At 36.8% G+C, this 22,930-nt stretch overlaps 1 protein-coding gene across 3 annotated transcripts; it reads right to left on the reverse strand.

The window, feature by feature from the left end:
• Positions 1-652: 652 nt before the first annotated feature.
• On the reverse strand, positions 653-21,878 carry LOC128695137 (hsp70-binding protein 1). 3 transcript variants are annotated; one of them, XM_053785575.2, is made up of 8 exons: positions 21,859-21,878; positions 19,868-19,971; positions 13,280-13,425; positions 11,813-11,993; positions 10,372-10,593; positions 8,467-8,622; positions 7,448-7,662; positions 653-1,596 (listed from the first exon to the last, which is right to left on the reverse strand). In XM_053785575.2, exons 3-8 carry the CDS (start codon positions 13,418-13,420, stop codon positions 1,516-1,518), a joined length of 996 nt encoding a protein of 331 aa, XP_053641550.1. In that variant the 5' UTR covers positions 13,421-13,425; positions 19,868-19,971; positions 21,859-21,878; the 3' UTR covers positions 653-1,515. The 3 variants fall into 3 exon arrangements, with proteins under 3 accessions (XP_053641550.1, XP_053641551.1, XP_069947492.1); XM_053785576.2 differs by lacking the exon at positions 21,859-21,878 and adding an exon at positions 20,142-20,373; XM_070091391.1 differs by lacking the exon at positions 21,859-21,878 and adding an exon at positions 20,267-20,285.
• Positions 21,879-22,930: the final 1,052 nt, after the last annotated feature.

Here is a 22,930-nt window from a genome sequence, read left to right on the forward strand (position 1 = left end):
TGACGAAAACCAAGGTTCCACTGTATCTACTTTACACTAATTTTCTCCACAATGATGATTGCTGGATAATTGACGAGCTACTGTACAATGCAATTTTTCTTAATTTTGAATTAATTTTGTTGATACAGCATTATATTAAATTTTGATCACCTCAAAACTGCCTACCCATTAATTTTTTAAGTATTTTTTAACACATCAACTGCCTCCCACCGAGGCAGGGTGACCTGAAAAAGAATTAATTATAATCATGGGGAACTGCTAAACCTGTAGGATTATACAGCGCATGTGGGGGGGGGGGCATGGAAGGTATTCAGACTCAATTCTGGGAACCAGAGCATAGATCCAATTCCCTAGATCAAGAGCCCCTCACCAGCGTCAAGGAACTTCCCTTGAGGGGCCCGAAAAATAAGAAACAATAAACTCTTCTTTTTTTGGGTCACTACATTCTGGTTTACAATTAGGAGAGAATAATTTGGTGGCTTGGTTGTCTCACTATAAGTGGATGAAGATTCAAGTCTTCACCATACCTCTCACAGAAAAAATGACTCATAAGGTTTAGCACTCTTCAAAAAATATTTAAAGTATCTACTTTCTTTAACTGTATTATAGAGAAGAAAGATTATCAACAAATGGAATAAAACTCATAAGGATACTTGTTTAATCTATTTATTTAAATTTTATTATTCCATAACTATGTGTATGAAGAAATTCAGTTGTGTTGAAGAAGACAAATGTCTCCATTAATAAAGATTAGGCTCCTAAAGCATTATGAGACACTGATAACATATTTTATTACTGCATTGCAAAGCCTGTAAAGCTGAAATAAAGCTGATAAGCAAGATGATCAGGCTAACAAAGTGTGACTGTAATTAAGTGCATTCACACAAAGTGAAATTTAATATTCAAGCAACATAAAGTACGTACATTTATTGCAATGCCTTTTTTTAATACTTTTTTAAATACTTTTAGAAACCCACAATTATAGCACCATAATAAAAATAGTCTTTCATAATTTTTAGATAAAGCAGCAAATTTTCTATATACCATTCAATGTAGAAGTTTTCATTTTCAAGTGTAATTGAAATACAGTGGACCCCCGCATAACGATCACCTCCGAATGCGACCAATTATGTAAGTGTATTTATGTAAGTGCGTTTGTACGTGTATGTTTGGGGGTCTGAAATGGACTAATCTACTTCACAATATTCCTTATGGGAACAAATTCGGTCAGTACTGGCACCTGAACATACTTCTGGAGTGAAAAAATATCGTTAACCGGGGGTCCACTGTATTTTCATAGATGACCTATGTTTTTATGAAATATGAGAATTTTTGTAATACAGTTTTTTAGGACTGCACTATTTTTAAATATGCATTAATGTACAATTAAAATTACTAATAAAAGATACCTTAAATAAATAAACAATGCATCAACAAATATACTTGTCATGAAGCAACCACATATGGGTTACTAAATAGTATTAAATCATGAACAATAATGTTAGTTTCTTCTTATTATCTGTTAGTATTTTCTTCAGATTCTGCACTGCCTCGTCTCATTAACTCCAACATCTCCTGGATGTATCCTTCTTCCTCCTGAAGAGAGAAATTTCAGTTATAAAATATTCACCCTGTACAATTTTCTTTTTCTGTAAGCTAATAAATAATACTGATTATAAACAGAGTAGGAATGAATAACTAAAGAAAATGTAATGAATACTTGTCAGTTCTCAATAATAGCCCACATGGAAACAGAAACTCAGGAAATTATTGGATCTGTATACAGTGGACCCCCGGTTTGCGATATTAATCCGTTCCTGAGAGCTCATCGTAAACCAAAATTATCGAGAAGCGAATCAATTTTCCCCATAAGAAATAATGGAAATCAAATTAATCCATGCAAGACACCCAAAAGAATGAAAAAAAATAATTTTACTACATGAAATATTAAGTTTAATGCACACAAACTGAAGAAGACATGCACAGTTTGTAGTAGTACTCTACTAACAATAGAATACATGACACTTACCTTTATTGAAGATCTGGTGATGACTGACGGGATGGGAGGGGAGAGTGTCGAACTTATTGTTTAGAAGGGGAATCCCCTTCCATTAGAACTTGAGGTAGCAAGTCCTTTTCCGGGTTACTTCCCTTCTTCTTTTAATGCCACTAATCACAGTTGCACCTATTGCAACAACAGCTTCCTTGATTGCCGTTTTCCTGGTCACTATAGTAGCAATGGGTAAATAACAAAAAGGCACAATACCGTGACTGGAACAATACACAAATAACCCGCACATAAAAGAGAGAAGCTTACGACGACGTTTCGGTCCGACTTGGACCATTGACAAAGTCACACTAACAGAGGTGGAGCAGGACGGCTATATATAGGCAGGAAGAGGTGGTAGTAGTAGTAGTAGTAGTACAAGAATTGTATATAATACCGACAGGATGAAATTAAGACACATGCACAATGCCCGGGCATCCCCATCATAGACGTTTCGCCATCCAGCCAGCCACTGGATGGCGAAACGTCCACAACAAAGACAACCAGACGCCGCACATGTGTCTTAATTTCAACAGTAGTTGTAATAGAAGAAGAAGAGGTAGTAGTAGTGGTAGTGGAAGAAGTGGGAAATAAGGAAGACGAGCCAGTCAAATACAAAGGAAGGGGAGCACTGCAAGAGAGCTAGATACCCACAGAGGGAGAGCAAGCGCACAGAGGTGCGTGAAAGGGGAAGTGGTGAAATAAAATAAATGAAGAAGGAACAGAAACACGAGACAGGAGAGAGAAAGACAACCCAGAGGAGAAAAGGAGAGAGGAAAGGGGAAGAGGAAGAAGAAAAAGAAAAAGAAAAAGTGAGGATTCAGGTTAAGTCATGGGTGTTCTGAAGTTTGGAGCATTTTACAATGTAGTGGGAGAGGAAGTCATCTACAGAGACGAAGCCAGGGCTAAGGTTCATACAAGGAAAGTTGTGTATTAGAGAGGATTCAACTAGACGGCGACTGTTCGAGTTGGAAGTAGGGAAGACAGTTTTAGCAGAAGACCAGTCAATAGGATGGCTATGATCTCTGACGTGACAGAAAAGAGCATTGTTAGTGTCGGCAAGCCTAACACTATTTTTGTGCTCCCTAAGTCTGTCAGAAAGAGATCGACCAGTTTCTCCGAAGTATTGAAGAGGACAGGAGGAGCAAGAAATAGAGTAGACACCAGGAACATCTGTAGAGGGAGGAGAGGTATGAACGAGATTAGTGCGAAGAGTGTTAGTCTGGCGGAAGGTAAGCTTAATGTCTAAGGGACGGAGAGAATTGTTGAGATTAGAAAGACCGGAAATGTAGGGAAGGCAGAGGATAGAAGAGTTCCCATGAGTAAAGAGTTTGGGAGAGAAGAAATTGCGTTTAGCACATGAGAGGGCAGAGTCTATGAAATGGGAAGGGTAGCCAAGACGGGAGAACGAATTATGAAGAGTGGAAATTTCTGCTGGAAGGAACTTTGTCAATGGTCCAAGTCAGACCGAAACGTCGTCGTAAGCTTCTCTCTTTTATGTGCGGGTTATTTGTGTAGCAATGGGTGACTGGGGTTTTGTATACAACCTGGCCAGCTCCAACACATGCACTCCACTTTTTTACTTTGCAATTATCTCTTTCTTCATTTCAATAGTCATTAGCACCCTTTTTCTCGAAGGGTTGGCACTAGAAGCTTTCTTGGGGCCCATGGTGACTTATTTTGCAGAAACAAGCACTAAAAACACTGTGATAATATGGAATGTACCGAATGTATCCTTAGATGCGAGCACACTGGCTGGCTTGTAAACACTGGCACACACGGGGCAGTTCAGGCTACACGTGGACACGTCTCGGACGAATCGCGTATACCGGGTTTTTTAACGTGAACTGAGGCAAAATTTTTGTGTTAAAATGTATCGAATACCGGATTTATCGGATACTGGTGCCATCGCAAACCAGGGGTCTACTGTATTTCGACCCCCTGCTGTCTTTGCAGAGGCACCCAGATATGACAGTTTATATGTCACTCCAAACAGTTAACACCCCAAACCCTCCCTTAAAGTGCAGGTATTGTACTTCCCACCACCAGGATTCAAGACCGGCTAACTGGTTTCTCTGATTCCCTTCACAAAATATTACCTTGCTTACACTCCAACAGCTCATCGGGTCTCAAAAACCATTTGTCTCCATTCATTCCTATCTAACATGCTCATTCATACCTGCTTCATGTCCAGGCCTCCTGCACACAAAACCTCTTTTACTTCTTCCTTCTATCCTCCTTCCCTCCACTACAGATTTATACACCCTCCAAGTCAACCTATTTTGCTCTATCCTCTCTAAACCAAATCACCTCAATAACCCCCTCTTCAGCCTTTTGAATAATACTTTTAGTAACCCCACACCTCCTCCTAATTTCCACACTATGAATTCTCTGCATAATATTTACACCACACATTGCCCTTACACACGACATCTCCACTGTCTCCAGCCTCTTTCTCACTGCAGCATTCACAACCTATATCAGTATCATATCACATATATACAGTGGACCCTCGACCAACGATATTTATCCGTTTCTGAGAGCTCATCGTTAGTCGAGTTAATTTTCCCCATAAGAAATAATGGAAATCAAATTTATCCGTTCCTGACACCCCAAAGTATTGAAAAAAGAATTTTTTACCACATGAAATATTAATTTTAATACACACAAACTGAAAAAGACGTGTACAATTACATGACACTTACCTTTATTGAAGATCTGGTGATGACTGATGGGATGGGAGGAGGGGAGTGTGTGGATGCTGTTAGTGTTTAGAAGGGGAATCCCCTTCCATTAGGACTTGAAGTGTCAAGTCCTTTTCCGGGGTTACTTCCCTTCTTCTTTTAACCCTTTGAGGGTCAACAGACCCTCCCCGAGACTTGTTCTCAGGGTCGGCCAAATTTAAAAAAAAAAAAAAAAAAAAAAATTTCTTATTAAAAGATAGAGAATCTTTTCCCGATCATAATGACACCAAAAGTATGAAATTTGATGGAAAACTTACGGAATTATGCTCTCGCGAAGTTAGCGGCCTCAACGATGTTTACGCATCGGCGATTTTGCCCACTTTGAGCCCTATTTTCGGCCAATTCCAGTGTACTAGGCAACAAAAATCATAACTATTTCTCTAGAACTCCATTTTTTCTATTGAATGAGTACAAGAAACCACCCATTTAGTGATTTCAACTAGCCAATACAGTGGTCAGAATTTAGCAATTTTGCCAATTTCACACAAATTTCAAAAAATGCCAATTTCCAAATAGGGTCCAGAATAAACAAGAAAGACATTCCTGGCACTAAAATAACATTTCCTCTGTTCGTTAGTCACATCCCCAGGCCCCTCTTATATTTCTTTGGCTTTCCACTTTCAATTTTTATTCTTACAAAAAATAGAAGATTTACTGTTATGCAGACTGCTGCATTAGTGTAGAAATGGTATAAATAATATCAGCGCACTTGTGAAAGAATATTAGACTCACCAGTTGACGTGTATTGGACGCTTGGCATGATTTGTTTACTTTTGAACTTTGGTAAAAATTGAACATTTCTGCTACTTTGAGCTCAATTTCAAGGTACTTTTCCTTGTAAAACCAGTCAAAATCATCTCAATTTCTGTAATATGTCTTCCATTCTATAAAATGAGACCAAGAAAACTAGAATACAACAATAAATACCATACGAAAATACAGTGCAAAGTCTTTGTTTTATTCCAAAAACATGGTCAAAGTTTTTTTTTTCTCATTATGCACTGTGTGCTGCAGAATTTTTTTTATACTGAGCACACTGACCACATAGACCCATTCTTTCATATGTATGCCTACCAGCTTTCTCCCACTAGATTTGAGGGCGCTAGAATTTAGGCGTACTAGTACATCAAAAACCCTGGGTCATAAGCCGTACTAGTACAGCCGAAACCCTCAAAGGGTTAATGCCACTAGGACCAGCTTGAGAGTCACTGGACCTCTGTCGCACAACATATCTGTCTATAGAGCTCTGTACCTCCTGTTCCTTTAAGACTTTCCTAAAATGGGCCATAACATTGTCAGTGTACAGGTTGCCAACATGGGTTGCAGTAGCTGTGTCAGGGTGATTTTCATCAAAAAAGGTTTGCACTTTAAGCCACATTGCACGCATTTCCTTAATCTTTGAAGTAGGCAACTTCCTCAATTTCTCTATCCCCTCCTCCTGAGCAGTTTCCTCAGGTCTGGCCTCTTGCTGTTGAAGATGATCTTGCAGCTCATCAGTGGTTAGTTCATCATTGTCGTCCTCCACCAATTCTTCCACATCCTCCCCACTAACCTCCAACCCCTTAGCAATGATCTCTCTTCATATCCATAGTAATTCTCACCCTTTTTGCTGTAGGGTTGGCACTAGAAGCTTTCTTGGGGCCCATGGTGACTTATTTTGCAGGAGCAATCACTAAAAACGCTGTGATAATATGAATTGTTCTGATTGTATGTTTGGATGGGACCGCGGTGGCTGGCTGGCTTGTAAACACTGGCCACAAGTGGACGCGTCTCGAACGGAACGAATAGCGTTGGTCGAGCTTTTTAGCACTAGTCGAGGCAAAATTTTTGCGTTAAAATGTATTGCTAGTCAGATGCCATCATTGGTCGAGGGTCCACTGTACTATATCGATTAATTTTCTGAGTTGCCGCCTCCCTTGGAGTTATTACAGAACACAGCAGTAATGCTCCATAATAAAGAAAATGTAGTTACAGTTTCCCAAGAACTCCAACTTAGGTCTTACTTTCATGCAGAACCGTTATTTGTCAACATTAAAGCTTTCTCTTGACTTGGAAATCATTCAGCTTAAACATTAAATCCAATACATGAAATTCGGATATCACATTTTTTTCTCTAAAGCATATTTGTGCAAAACATTTGTGAGTAAAAATTTCTGAATAAAACTTGCAATTTTATAACTTTTTTTTTTTTAGTGGTAAAGACTCACTCTTCAGACAATAATATCTCATTCAATGCAAGCATTGTAAAATAATTCATAACCTTAACTAAATCCACAATCTCATTATTACTGGTTCCTTTGCTGAATTACCGTTATCTAGTCTTGTCACAAAAGCTATTAAATTCTCCAATTTTCACCTGTATTCACTTATAAAATATTGTTAATTTATACCCTGCACCATTTAATATACAATATTTATTTTAAATAAAAAAAAAAAAAAAAAAAAAAAAAAAAAAAAAAAAAAAAAAAAAAAAAAAATTATTTTAACTGATGATATTAAAAATACTGTACATCATTTATGTATGTCTGTGTAGTGTTCAACAATCAATACTGAAAATGTAATATTCATATACTACACGTTTATAAAGCATGGATAAAATATATGAATCAGTGTTCAAATACAGTATACAGTATTGTGCTTAAAAAGTAAACCTTACTTCCAGTTCTTCTTTGCCTTTGATATCTTCTAATCTAGATGTCAAAATCTGTGAAACATTCAGTTCTGGTCTCAGGCACTCAGCTAGGGCAGGGGGATAAGAGGATGCCAAATTAAGGAGAGCTGCTGTACAATGTTCTCGGGAAATATCATCAGAGTTTTCATTGCTCAGTAGTGTCAACAACTGCTCAACAAATCCCATTGAAAGTGCTGTGGCTGAAAAAAAAAAATGACCTTAAGTTATACTGTATGTAAAGTAAGTGACAAATGCAATAAGTAACTTGTACAAAAAATAAAAAGCACAGCCTCCAAACTTTTTTAAGTAAGTAGCACTGATTATGCTAATTCACTCTGAAGTGCAAAACATCCAGCTGTAATGTTCTTATCCCCAGTAACTTTCTGTACCATCTTCACTTTATTTACTCTAAACACTTCCTTTTAATTTTATACTGTTTATTTTGCATGCAAATGGCAGTACATGTATTTTTTAATCTCTGAAACACCCAACATGAATACAAACTGTACCTATATTTTATTAACTGCTTCCTCCTTAGTTTGCTACCAAGGATAGTAGGTTTTATAATTTCTAAAATTCATGTTACTATGCAAGTATTTTTGAGCTATTGGAAAGCTAAGAATTAAAATTTGTAAGTTTATAATTTAATCAATTAATGTTACTCAATTTTACAATAAAGATTTGTGAAATATTTTATACAAGAAAACAATTTAGAAAAATTTCAATCTTCATATTATTTCTTCTTTAAAGGTTTTACAAAATTGAAGAAAATATTTTTCCCTAAGATAAAGAAACCTACTAACTATTATTGACTCACAAAATCACAACATGATTACAAAGAAACCACAGAATGGGTGGGGCTTGAACTTATGGCAAGTGAGTCGTAAAACTCCATGTCAGTGGCCTGGAGTTTTACGACTCACCTGCCATGGGTTTAAACCCCACCCTTTCCATGGTTTATTTAACTACTGTTATTAATTAACTAAGTATGATTATGGACTTACCCTTGTGTGAATCATTCTTTCTAAAGAAGTTGGTTAAAATAAATGCAGATTTAACGACCAATTTTTCCACATCTGATTGCATTGCACGCATTAAGTATGATAAACCATCGGTTTTAAGAAACTGCTCTTCTCCTTTAGGGCAGTGTCGAATAAGACCTTCCAAAAATGAAAAGAATATTAATACATTTAAAAACAGAGTATTTGTGTATGACTACCTATACATTATTTTAGCTTACAGGGAGTGAGTTTCAATTTTTGGTCCTGCCTCTTAAATTCTGACCAACCTGAAATACAGTATTCATATACTGTAAGTTTTTTTTTTTTTTTAATAAGTCGGCCATCTCCCATCGAGGCAGGGTGTATCATATTTAATGATGTTCATACAGCCATACTAAGTAAATTTATGCTAAGCTTTGGTTGGGTAGGTTTATGCTACTGTAGTTTGTAACTAAATGAGTTTTGGATGAAAAAAAAATGTATACCATACATACTTGCACTCTAATAATGAATGTAATGCATGGCATCCAAGTAGTGGTATTTAATTTATAAGCAAAATTTCAGTCTCAGCAGAAATTACAGTATTTTTTTCTTTCAGTGATTTCCACATTTTCAAATAAAGCATAACTTAATACAGTATTTTTCTTCTCCTTCTTTCAACAAACCAACCACATCCCACGAAGGCAGGGGGTCCCAGAAAGAAAAACAAAAGTTTCTCTTTTTCTTTCATTTCTTTCAACAAACTGGCCATATCCCACCAAAGCAGGGTGGCCCAAAAATAAAAACAAAAGTTTCTCTTTTTAACTCTGATAATGTATACAGAAGGGGTTACTAGTCCCTTGCTCCCGTCATTTCAGTCACCTCTTACGACAAGCATGACTTATGGAGGAAGAATTCTGTTCCACTTCCCCATGGAGATAAGAGGAGATAAACAAGAACAAGAACTAGTAAGAAAATAGAAGAAAACCCAGAGAGGTGTGTATATATATGCTTGTACATGCATGTGTAGTGTGACCTAAGTGTAAGTAGAAGTAGCAAGACATATTTTAAAACTAGCAAGTTTCTTTCCTTCTTTCAACACACCGGCCGTATCCCACTGAGGTGGGGTGGCCCAAAAGGAGAAACGAAAGTTTCTCCTTTTAAATTTAGTAAATATACAGGAGAAGGGGTTACTAGCCCCTTGCTCCCGGCATTTTAGTCGCCTCTTACGACACGCATGGCTTACAGAGGAAGAATTGTTCCACTTCCCCATGGAGGTAAGAGGAAATAAATAAGAACAAGAACTAGTAAGAAAAATAGAAGAAAACCCAGAGGGGTGTGTATATATATGCTTGTACATTTATGTGTAGTGTGACCTAAGTGTAAGTAGAAGTAGCAAGACGTACCTGAAACCTTGCAAGTTTATGAGACAGAAAAAAGACACCAGGAATCCTACCATCATGTACAACAATTACAGGCTTCCATTTTACACTCACTTGGCAGGATGGTAGTACCTCCATGGGTGGCTGCTGTCTACCAACCTACTACCTACTACATACTTAATATTTAAGCCTCTGAATAATACATTGAGAACTTTACTCTTTAAGTTGCTAACAAATCAAAATTATGAATTTGTGGCACATGCCATCAAAATATAGAGTACAGTACTGCATCTTGTATAGACAGAAATTCTAAACATCCACTAAAATCAAATGGAATAACAAATTAAAAGATGATGAATATATTTGGCATGCTTACCTTCCACAGAGATACCACAGAGATATCACTGTTTTGCTTTTGGCAAGACAGTGATGAAGTGAGTGACGATTGAAGTTTTTTTTTTTTCGGGCCACCCTGCCTTGGTGGGAAATGTTTGATGTGTTAATAAAAAAAATATTTAATGTTGACCCACAACCTAAATTAACTTACATGATACAGCATACATAGCCTTGACTCTTGCTTGGTTATCCTCATCTGTGTCTATCATATGAAGCAGTACGGGCATAATGTTTAGTGACAGCATATTTTCTTGACAATTTAAGTAATTTTGACATATATCTCCAATCAAACCAGCAGCACCAGTACGAAGTGATGTGTGAGGGGAATCCAAGCATTTCATCAAAATGGGAAAACCGCCTAGTTTTTGGAGGTCTGAAAAATACAAAAATACGCATCAATAGTTACTTTCATCAGCCTAAATCCTTTGCGAACAACACCCACCACAGTCAAGTGTACACATACAAAGTTGCATTTCTGTCCTGAATATAGCTCAATTTAAAATATTTGTTGAAAAAAAACATACTGCATTAATAGTAAATTACAATTTTTTTTAAATAATTACTAATTTGACTGTAGATAATAAGTAAAATGGCACATCATGAAAGGTGAAACAATAGGCCACACACACCTGAAATCATTGTCATTTTATCTAAAACTGAATATGTCATGTACTTTAGCCTAATTTAACATAAATAAGCCAAAATTTACTTAAATCTAAATAAACCTAAAAAAAACCCAACCAATGTATAAGTGGTTAGATAAGTACTCAAATCACTTGGTAAGTGGACATCAGAAAACCAGCATTAATAAGGTTCATTATCGATGGCATTACATGGTATTTCATTATATATTTTTCTATCATACATTTCAGGCAGATTTAACATTGTGTTCTGAGCACCTCTGCAAAAACAGTGATTATGTGTGAGTGAGGTGAAAGTGTTGAATGATGATGAAAGTATTTTCTTTTTGGGTCACCCTGCCTCGGTGGGAGATGGCCGACTTGTTAAAAAAAAAAAAAAAAAAACTATAAAATTACATAGATTATATTACAGAAATGTTAGTGAGAATTTAATGAATTTATAGAGAATAGGAGAAAAGACCAGCAATCCCACCAAGGCTCAAAACTTTTAAAAAGGTTGCATTTTGCATTCATTTGAAAGGTCAGTAGTACTGTACTACTTCCTAGGATGGTTGCTATCTATCTGCCTATGTCATCACTGGAAAGTTTGCATGCTGCCTTACCAAGCACCATTTTACTGATAAAGTGCAATGCTACATTCTTGAATAGAAACATTGTAATTACGTATTTGGAAACTCTTGACAAGGAAAGTCAATTAATAATATCTGTCAAAGGCTCTGCTATGAATTTAACAGTGTTAACAGTTAGAGCAGGGTAAATGGTCAAACAGTGAATATAAAGCCATTTAGAATACAGCAAAACAAGAATTATGGAAGCAGAGTAAACTGAATAAAAATATGAAAATGAAAACTTGTGTGTTCCTCCTAGGAGCATAAATGGAACATGAAAATTATGAAATACTACTGCACTGAATAATGGTATTACACTGTATGACTAAACACCATTACCTACCTTCAGCATGATTAAGGTCATCAACATATTCCTCAATGATCTCTATGGCTCTCTCTTGCTCTGTGACATCTTCACCAGGCATTGTTACAGATTCACTGCATAGTGCTTTCAGAGCATCTGCCAACCTCTTGACCACATCCACTGTCATTGAATTTAGAGCTTCCTCCAGAAAAGATCGACGCTGAAAAGTTAAAAATGGCACAAATTATTATTATGGAAACATCAGATATTTCTTTCTTTCAACACACCGGCCGTATCCCACCGAGGCGGGGTGGCCCAAAAGGAAAAACGAAAGTTTCTCCTTTTACATTTAGTAATATATACAGGAGAAGAGGTTACTAGCCCCTTGCTCCCAAACATCAGATATATGTGATGCAAAAATCTAAAAATGAACAGAGGGACATACCCATTACAAGTGAAACAGTTAAGAGGGATATTGAAATTAATGCATCAGGATGGATGAACTTAAGTTTAACATTATTAAAGTACCATCTGACTAATTACATACACCAAGAGTATAAATTATTGTAAAAACCAACATTAGTTTAGGAGGATAGGTTGCATAAATGATGTACTGTATTATACTGGATACATTCATACTGTACTCACATACATATTTTCAAATTTTTATTGACATGTTCACATACATTCATTTACGTTATCCATGGAGGCAAAGAAGGGACTGTACGAAAGTATAGTGGTACCAACACTCATCTATGGGTGTGAAGCTTGGGTTGCAAATGCTGCAGCAAGGAGGCAGCTGGAGGCAGTGGAGATGTCCTATCTAAGGGCAATGTTTGGTGTAAATATTATGCAGAGAATTCGAAGTGTGGAAATTAGGAGGAGGTGTGGAGTTACTAAAAGTATTAGTCAGAGGGCTGAAGAGGGGTTGTTGAGGTGGTTTGGTCATTTAGTGAATGGAGAATGTACAAATCTGTAGGTGAAGGAAGGTGGATTAGGAGTCGTCCTCGAAAAGGTTGGAGGGAGGGGGTAAAGGAGGTTTTGTGGGTGAGGGGCTTGGACTTCCAGCAAGCATGTGTGAGCGTGTTAGATAGGAGTGAATGGAGACAAATGGTTTGTGGGACCTGATGAGCTGGTGGAGTGTGAGCAGGGTAATATTTAGTGAAGGGATTCAAGGAAACTGGTTACATGTATTTTTATATAGCCGGACTTGAGTACTGGAAATGGGCAGTACAATGCCTGCACTTTAAAGGAGGGGTTTGGGATATTGGCAGTTTGGAGGGGTATGTTATATATGCTCTAAACTGTTGTATCTGGGTGCCTCTGCAAAGACAGTGATTATGTGTGAGTGAATGATGATGAAAGTATTTTTTGGGGGGGATTTTCTTTCTTTTTGGGTCACCCTGCCTCAGTGGGAGATGGACGACTTGTTGAAAAAAACAAAAGTTCATATAGTATATGGATACTGTATAAACATCACATACATACCTGTAATACTTTGCCTACCTCAGGATCCATTCCTTGAAACCGTGAAGGTCCTGTTGTATCTTCTCTTGCCGTTATTTCCGTACAGAAGTTTAGGAGCCCTTGCAGGTTCCGTGGCCTATTATCCCTGGCTCCCTCATTGCTATCTTGTCCATCCGACATATTGACTGGAATAAGAAATACAGTACAATATAAATTTTTAGGTCATCCTGAACTAAGATCTACCAGCATTATGCTACATGGATAAAAAAAATAAAAATATATACGTATATATATATATACTTAATGATAAAAACTCTGATAAACATTCATATAATAAAATCTTACTTAACCCTTTGAGGGTCCAAGCCATAGATCTAAGCTTTGTCCACAGGGTCCAAGAATTTAAAAAAAAATATATCTTTTATTATGATATTTAAGAGAATCTTTTTCCAAAAGTACGAAATCTGACGGAAAATTTATGAAATTACGTTATCGTGAAATTTGCATTGTGAGCGGTATTTACACATTGGCAATTTTGCCCATTTTGACGCCTATTTTAGGCCAATTACATTGCTCCAGTCGATCAAATTCTTAGCTATTTCACTAGTATGCCTTCTATTTTATCGACTGAGCACAAGAAACAGCCAATCCCCTATTTCAACTACTCAATAAAGTGATCAGAAATTGGTAATTTGGCCAATTTCACATAAATTTCAAAATATTCTAATTTCAAAACAGGGTCCTGAATAATCAATACAGACATTCCTGGCACTAAAATAACATTTTTCTCTGTTCATTAATTACATTTCCAGGCTTTACACATGAATTCCATTTTTATTTTTTATTCACACAATGAAGTTTTATTCACTCCCAAAAATAGAAGATTTACTGTAATGCAATAGTGTAATACATGTATAAATATTATCAGTGCATTAGTAAATGCATATTAGGCCCACAGTTGATGTGTACTGGATGCGTGATGTGGTTTGTTTACTCTTGAACATCAGCAAAAATCAATCATTTCTGCTACTTTGAGTTCAATTTCAAGGTACTTCCCATCCTAAAACCAATCAAAATCATCTCTATTTCTGTAATCAATTCTATCAAATGAGACCACAAAATCGTGAATACATCCATGAAAACCACATGAAAATACACTGCAAAGTTGCTGTTTTAAACCAAAAACATAGTCACTTTTTTTTTCTCATTATATGCTGTGAGCTGCAGGATTTTTTATATGGTGCACACTTACCACATAGATGCATTCTCTCATATCTAGGCCCATATTTACTGCTCACAGCTTATTTGAATGAGCTGAGCTCATCACATAGTACTATGGCACAGATCCTGGCTTTAAACCCGTAGAACAATGGCATGGACCCTCAAAGGGTTAAGATATGATTTGTTAGGATTTTTAACCCAGAGGGTTAGCCACTCAAGATAGTCAGTGCATCATCAAGGACTGTTATTCTCAGTTAAACATGGTACATTTTCAATACCAATACTGTATACTTTATTTTGAAGGTAGGTAGACAAGCATGAGAAGATTAATATTATATAGTATTTATTGGGAAATGCCCAACCCACAGGTGTTATAAAGCACCTGGGAATAAAAGGTAATCATATTTAATCCAAGAAAGGAGAGTATAACTTAAACTCCTGTGATTAAGATCCCTTGACCATCATCAAGGCACCCACCCATGAAGGGGTAGCCATACATGACATGAAAATGACAACTTGCAGTTTATGTCAATCATCATATTTCAAGACCAAACCTAAAGAAATTTTCTGTAGGAATGTTCATAATCTTTGGTAAAACATATGTATTTGTGAATAAATTTTATGTATACAAGATGAAAATTCTAAGGTCAAAACTTACTGATGAACATTTGCACAAAATTTAAGAATGTGAGCACAAACACTAAATTTAATGTTCATGCTCTATTTACTAAACTGCAACTGCAATCAAGATTAAGTAAATAAGAAGTACTCACCTAAATTTGGTTGTTGTGCATGCTATGATTATCTATCACATCTGATTATCTATCAGTCACATCAATTCAGATGTGACTGAACATTAAAAAACTGTTATATTCAATTGCATTATATTATATATTTATAACTTATTTTCTTATGTGATTTAGCTGTTTTATGCTAGGTCTCATTATTCTTTCAAGATAATAAAATATGACTGAAAATATAGAGTGAATATTTTAGCTGCTGTGTTTTTTATAATGAAAACCCTACAATATTAAAATAAGACTGTGCAAAAGAGACAGCTATAATTTTGGCTTATGGGGAAAAAATTAGGCTAAATTGAACTGTTGCTGACTTCAGGGGGCACCCTACAAATTAATCTTTTATTTTCATTTCTATAACACAAGCAATCAATCCAAAGCCCAGGAAAACAGTTATTTCTTTGTGATTTTTGGGGGGGGAGGTGATGGGAAAATATTAGTTATTGTATTACTAAATGCAAAATTAGAAAAACTTTACAGATTTCTTCTTTATTGAGTCGCCCTGCCTTGGTGGGAAACAACCGGTATGTTGAAAAAAAAATTACATAATGATTTTTAAAAGGTACAATGCACTGTATATGGTAAAATATACACCATGCCAATCAGTGCATGACTCGCTGGTCTGGCGAGGCAAACAATTCCAACATTTGAGATCTGATTCCTAAGTATGTCCTGGATTGGGCTGGGTAAATTTGTTTCAATAGTTAAATAAAAGTCGTTTTAAATATCTCTTCTTGAGACAAAAAATATCCAGAATCTTTGTTTTTCCAATTTAGACAAAATAAAATTAGCTACATTGCACAAACCAACCAATACCTGGAGTTTACCTGGAGAGAGTTCCGGGGGTCAACACCCCCGCGACCCGGTCTGTGACCAGGCCTCCTGGTGGATCAGAGCCTGATCAACCATTGAACTATTGAATTCTTGTGAAACTCAATGGAGCCCCTAAACACAATATTTACCAAAGCTTATTTTTGGTCACAAAAAAATCTATATTTAATCCAATTTTTGGTCACAAAAAAATCTATATTTAATCCAATTTTTGGTCACAAAAAATTCTATATTTAATCCAATCTAACCTAACCTAAAATTTAACTCAAAATCTAGGTGAGGTGAGGTTATATAGGGCTTCTTTTTCATTTTTTGGCACCACACACACAAAAAAAATTTCCTCTCATAAGCCCAAAATAAAATGTCTCCATTGCACAACCCACCTAATATAGGAGAAGTTACATAATAACCCATAATTAAACTGAAACATGGGCAGCTAAAGTATATAATTACCAAAGATAAATTGTGTTACACTTATGTTAATTAATTATTGAAAATTATGGTTATTTAGATAATAAGTAATTTTTAGAAGAGCTGCACTAACTTTGGTTCGGTCTTTTAGTTTATAAGGGAATACTTAAAGTTACTGATATGTCAATGAAGCTAATACGTTAATTTACCTTCTGCTTCAAAGTGCGGCCCTAAACATACATTTAACTACCTTGTATGTTTATTTTGGTACAGGTACACATAAGTACAATTATCATACATAGTGTAAATTACCTAGGATAACCAAAAGAAGAGTCAAATTGATTTATTTCCACTGGGGTCTTTGGGGGACTACTACCCTAGGTGTTTGTGTATTTATTTATTTATTTATTTATTTATTTATTTAGAAATTTGAGCACACATACAGAGGTACAAAAAATACAGATAAGAGCAGCATGCCAAAGCCACTTATACTATGCATAGCATTACGGGCTGGCTTAAAATTAACTTAAGATTAACTAAGCAATGATGATATCAGTGATAAAACTTTAATGTAAACAGATTACTATAAAGCACGAGTGAGTATTACAAAGACAGGTCATATGGTTGTATGCATTGTTGTACATTCAGTAGAATGGAGTATTCTGTTAGGTAGTGTATTTAAAAAATAATAAAGTTAGATTGGGTTTTAGGTTTAACATTTATGTGATATAATTGTGAGAAACATTTAAGATATACAATTTATAAGGTTCAGTTATTCAGTATTTATTTGGTTTTGGGTGAGTAAGTGATCTTTGAGAAGAGACTTGAATTTATAAAAAGGTAGTGTTTCTTTTATATTTACAGGTAATGAATTCCAGATTTTAGGGCCTTTTATGTGCATTGAGTTTTTGCATAGCGTGAGATGGACACGAGGTACATCAAAGAGTGATCTGTGCCTTGTGTTATGGTCATGTGTTCTGTTGAGGTTGGCAAGGAGATGTTTGAGGGGAGGGTTAATATCAGAGTTAAGTGTTCTATGTATGTAATAGGTGCAGTAATAAGTATGGATGTTTTGTATGGTGAGTAGGTTTAGTGTATTGAATATTGGTGGAGTGTGCTGCCTATAGTGAGAATTTGTTATCATTCTAACTGCAGCCTTTTGTTGGGTAATTAGTGGTCTGAGATGGTTACTTGTTGTTGAGCCCCATGCACAAATTCCATAGGTGAGATAGGGGTAAATAAGAGAGTGATATAGGGCCAGGAGGGCTGACTGTGGAACATAGTACCGTATCTTCGATAGTATGCCTACAGTCTTGGAAATTTTCTTAGAAATTTGTTGTATATGTGTATGAAATTTGAGTCTATTATCAAGGTGGATTCCTAGGAATTTTCCCTCTGTTAGCTTTGTGATAGGTGATCCGTTTATCATTATGTTAAGAGGGACATCTGTAGCTCTGTTACCAAACTGAATGAAGTAGGTTTTGTCAATGTTTAGTGTAAGTTTGTTAGTCCTCATCCAGGTAGATATTTTCTGTAATTCGGTATTTACAGTATTGGCTAGCGTGACTGGGCTCGGGTGGGAGAAGACGTATGTAGTGTCATCTGCAAATAGTGTGGGTTTGAGTAATTGCGAAGCATTTGGTAGGTCATTTATGTATAGGAGAAAGAGAAGAGGGCCAAGGACACTTCCCTGTGGGACACCAACTGTAATTGGTTGTGCAGAAGAGTTTGCCCCATTTGCATACACATATTGGCTTCTGTTGCTGAGGTAAGACTTGAGGTAGTTGAGGGAGTGCCCTCTTATACCATAGTGTGACAATTTTACGTGGAGCAAGTCATGGTTAACTGTATCAAAAGCTTTACGTAAGTCAATGAAGATCCCCAGTGGGACTTCTTTTTTCTCTATTGCAGTGTATATATGTTCTAGCATGTGTATAATAGCATCATTAGTATTTTTATTTGGCCTGAATCCAAATTGGCAGGGGTTGAGTATGTTTTGGGAGATAAGGTAGGAGTAGATTCGTTTATGAATTAATTTTTCAAAGATTTTTGAGAGAGGGTGTAAGTTGGATATTGGCCTATAGTTATTCAACTCTGTTTGGTCTCCTCCTTTGTGGATCGGGGTGACCCTTGCTATTTTGAGTACTGTTGGGAAGGTGGAGGATTCAATGGATTTGTTAAAGAGTGTTGCAATGATTGGTGATAGCACTTGTGACACTTTTTTGTATATAAAGGGTGGTAAGGTATTTAAATCTCCTGCCTTGTTTTTTAGTGTGTTGATAATAAGGGAGACTTCGTATGGGTTAGTCGGAGCTAGGAACAGTGTGTTCGGGTAGTTGCCGGTGAGGTAGTCATTTGGTGGGGTATCTGAGCTTGGGATTTTATTGGCAAGGTTTTGTCCTATAGTGGAGAAGAAGTCATTGAGTCTGTTTGCTGTTTCTGTTGGTGGGAGTTGGGGTTCATCTGATTTTGCTAATTTTATTTCGCTATTTCGTGATATCTTTTTTGTTCCTAGAATTTCTGATAGGGTTTTCCAGGTCTTTTTTATATCACCTCGTAAGTTGGATAATCTGTTCTCATAATACAATTTTTTTGCCCTTCTTATCAGGCTGGTTAGGATTGACGAGTAACGTTTTGTTTGGTCTCTGGTTATGTGACCCATTCTGTACTGTTTTTCATATCGGTGTTTTGTATTTATGGATTTGAGAATGCTGGGTGTTAGCCAGGGACTGTTCAGTCTCTTAGCTGTCATCTGTTTAGTTTTTTTAGGGCAGTGCTTGTTATAGAGGTATTGGGTCTTTTTTAGAAAATTATTAATACATTCGTCAATATCTGTATAGATTTCTAGCTCAGTGTGCCAGTCAATGTTTGCTACTGCTGTTGTGAAGTTATTAATGGCTGCCTCATTGTGAAGTCTGAAGGTGACTTTAGTAGTGTCTTGGGGTAATTTACCAAGAGTTGTTATGAGAAAAGTAGGGTAGTGGTCTGTGGTATTATCTGTAATTATGCCTGATTTTAAAGGGGATATGGTGTTGGTCCAGATGTGGTCAAGTAGGGAAACACTAGTCTCTGTAACTCTTGTAGGTTTTGTTACTGTTGGTAGCAACATACAGTTACTCATTGTGTTTGTGAATTCAGTAACGTGTGGGTCCTGGTCTTGCAGGAGATTTATATTGAAGTCACCTGAGAGTAGTAAGTGATCTTTGTTCATGCGTGCATCAGTATATACCATGCAGTGGCCTGTTATGTCAATTATAATGTATTCACACACATTAACAACGTAATAATAAAAAACGAAAAAATATATTAAGTTAACGTAATGATAACAGGAGACAATCTAGAAAATTCCAGAGGCCAAGCTAAATACCTTCTTTGGTGCCTTTGTTGTGGGTTTATAGGGCGACTCAGAGTTTACACCGCACCAAGCACTGTTGTGTTGCCTCAGCCACTAAAATGCCCTGACTTCGTCCGCTGTAAATAATGCATTAGAATAAGAATAAGAACTATATTTCAGTATATCAGAGTATAACAATTGAGTGTATATGCCAAAGGCCCTTATATATACAGAGCATTTCGAGCAAACTTAAGATTAATGTAAGATTAATAAATAAATAAAATAACTATTTCCTTGCAAAGCTTACAATGTGTGGTAAGGCAATAACAGCGCAATAAATTTGTACATATGGTCATCAGGTAAGTTTACAATGAATATAAGAGAACTGGATATTCTATTATTTCATATATAAACATGTAAGTGATTACTGACGAAATCTTAATAACACGATTGCAAATAAATCACGGTACGGGTGGAGACTCCACTGTAACTTGTTCAGCAATCAAAACTTTGCAACCCAGTCCCTGACCCATTATTTGTCTCTGCAGTCTTGAGACTACCGCCCACAGAATGGGTAGAGGGTGCACAATAGAGGTATTAAATTAACTAAGCTATTGTGTTCAGTCTGTGAACGGTAGGGCAAGTACCAGGATTACAGAGGTCACTATGGATCTTTGGCTGACCCCACCAGGCATAGTTATAATAATAATAATAATAATAATAATAATAATAATAATAATAATAATAATAATAATAATATCTTTATTTGCTACATGCACAAGGTATACAGTCCTAGCTGACATCAATGACATGCTACTACATAGAAAGTCGCTTGTTATGCAGAGCATTTCGGGTAAATTAGGTTAATTTTTGTCCCAGGATGCCACCCACACCAGTTGTTTAACACCCAGGTACCCATTTTATTGATGGGTTAACATGGACGGTAGATGCCTTGAGGAAACATGTCCTAATGTTTCCTGTCGTACCGGGTAATTAAACCCCGGACCTCAGTGTGTAAGCTAAGTGTGCTAGCGACCGAGCTATACATTATTAGAAAGAAATACTAGTCATTTCAGGTTTTATAATTATTTCATATAGTTGTTGCAAGTAGTACAGTATGGATACAATCTCATAAAATTAATGTGCAATTGCCACTAAAAATAAAACAATTATTTCATATAAGTGTACACAGTACAGTAACCTGGAGCTTGACCTGGAGAGAGTTCCGGGGGTCAACGCCCCCGCGGCCCGGTCTGTGACCAGGCCTCATGGTGGATCAGAGCCTGATCAACCAGGCTGTTACTGCTGGCTGCACGCAATCCAACGTACGAACCACAGCCCAGCTGGTCAGGTACCGACTTTAGGTGCTTGTCCAGTGCCAGCTTGAAGACAACCAGAGGTCTATTGGTAATCCCCCTTATGTATGCTGGGAGGCAGTTGAACAGTCTTGGGCCCCTGACACGTATTGTATTGTCTCTTAACGTGCTAGTGACACCCCTGCTTTTCATTGGGGGATGTTGCATCGTCTGCCGAGTCTTTTGCTTTCGTTGCGAGTGATTTTCGAGTGCAAGTTCGGTACTAATCCCTCTAGGATTTTCCAGGTGTATATAACCATGTATCTCTCCCGCCTGCATTATAAGGAGTACAGGTTCAGGAACTTCAAGCGTTCCCAGTAATTGAGGTGTTTTATCTCCGTTATGCGCGCCGTGAAGGTTCTCTGTACATTTTCTAGGTCAGCAATTTCACCTGCCTTGAAAGGTGCTGTTAGTGTGCAGCAATATTCCAGCCTAGATAGAACAAGCGACCTGAAGAGTGTCATCATGGGCTTGGCATCCCTAGTTTTGAGGTTCTCATTATCCATCCTGTCATTTTTCTAGAAGATGCGATTGATACAATGTTATGGTCCTTGAAGGTGAGATCCTCCGACATGATCACTCCCAGGTCTTTGACGTTATTTTTTCGCTCTATTTTGTGGCTGGAATTTGTTTTGTACTCTGATGAAGTTTTAATTTCCTCATGTTTACCGTATCGGAGTAATTGAAATTTCTCATCGTTGAACTTCATATTGTTTTCTGCAGCCCATTGAAAGATTTGGTTGATGTCCGCCTGGAGCCTTGCAGTGTCTGCAATGGAATAAGTAAGTAAGTAAGTAAGTTTATTCAGGTATACACAAATACAGTTACATAGAATTATCATACATAGCAGCATATGTGTAGAGAACCTAGGATAACCCAAAAAAGTCAGACAGAGCGACTTATTTCCATTGGGGTCCTTTTACCTTATTATTATAATATAAAGGTTATATTTTCTTATTATTCTACAATGAAGATAACATCTTATTATCATACTAAAAAGACTATCTACTACACCAAAGTCATTAAGACTATCTACAATACGAGGGTCATTACTAGGAATATGGTAAAATTTACACGTATGTTAGCTAAAAAATAAAAAATCATTCCCCTCCCTTTCTGTAGCTTCATTCATCAGACACTTTTTGGTACTCTTCTTGAACTGGTTCATGCTATGACTGGCTTTGACATGTGCGGGCGGTCTGTTCCATTCCTTTATTGCTGTACAATAAAAGGTGTTTGAAGCCTGGCCACTGACTGTGGGTACTACAAAGTTGTGCTCTCTCCCCCTAGTACTATGATTGCTTTGGTTCCCAACCTTGACAAAATTGACAGCAAGATATTCTGGACATTGTTTGTGAGCAATTTTATAAACATGATTTAGCTTCAGTTGTTTTACTCTGTCTTCAACATTCAGCATAACCAACTGCTGTAATTCATCCTGGCCTACATGTTCTCTTGGTCCCAGCCCCAGGATGAATCTTACGATTTTGTTCTGGGTGATTTGCAGTCTATCTTTCAGTTTTTTTGTCAAGGCAGAGTACCAAGAAGAACAAGCGTAATCCATATGGCATTGTATAAGGGCTAGACATAGGGTCCTGCGAGCCTCAGTAGGTAGACACTGTGCTTGTCTATACAGGAACTTCAGTCTGGCATTCGCTTTCTTTACTACACTGTTCCCTATCAATTCTCCTGACATGCATGGGTCAAAGGGGATTCCCAAATATTTTACTGATGAAACCAA

The sequence above is a fragment of the Cherax quadricarinatus genome, chromosome 35 (assembly GCF_038502225.1).
Source record: "Cherax quadricarinatus isolate ZL_2023a chromosome 35, ASM3850222v1, whole genome shotgun sequence".
Taxonomy (NCBI): Eukaryota; Metazoa; Arthropoda; class Malacostraca; order Decapoda; family Parastacidae; genus Cherax; species Cherax quadricarinatus.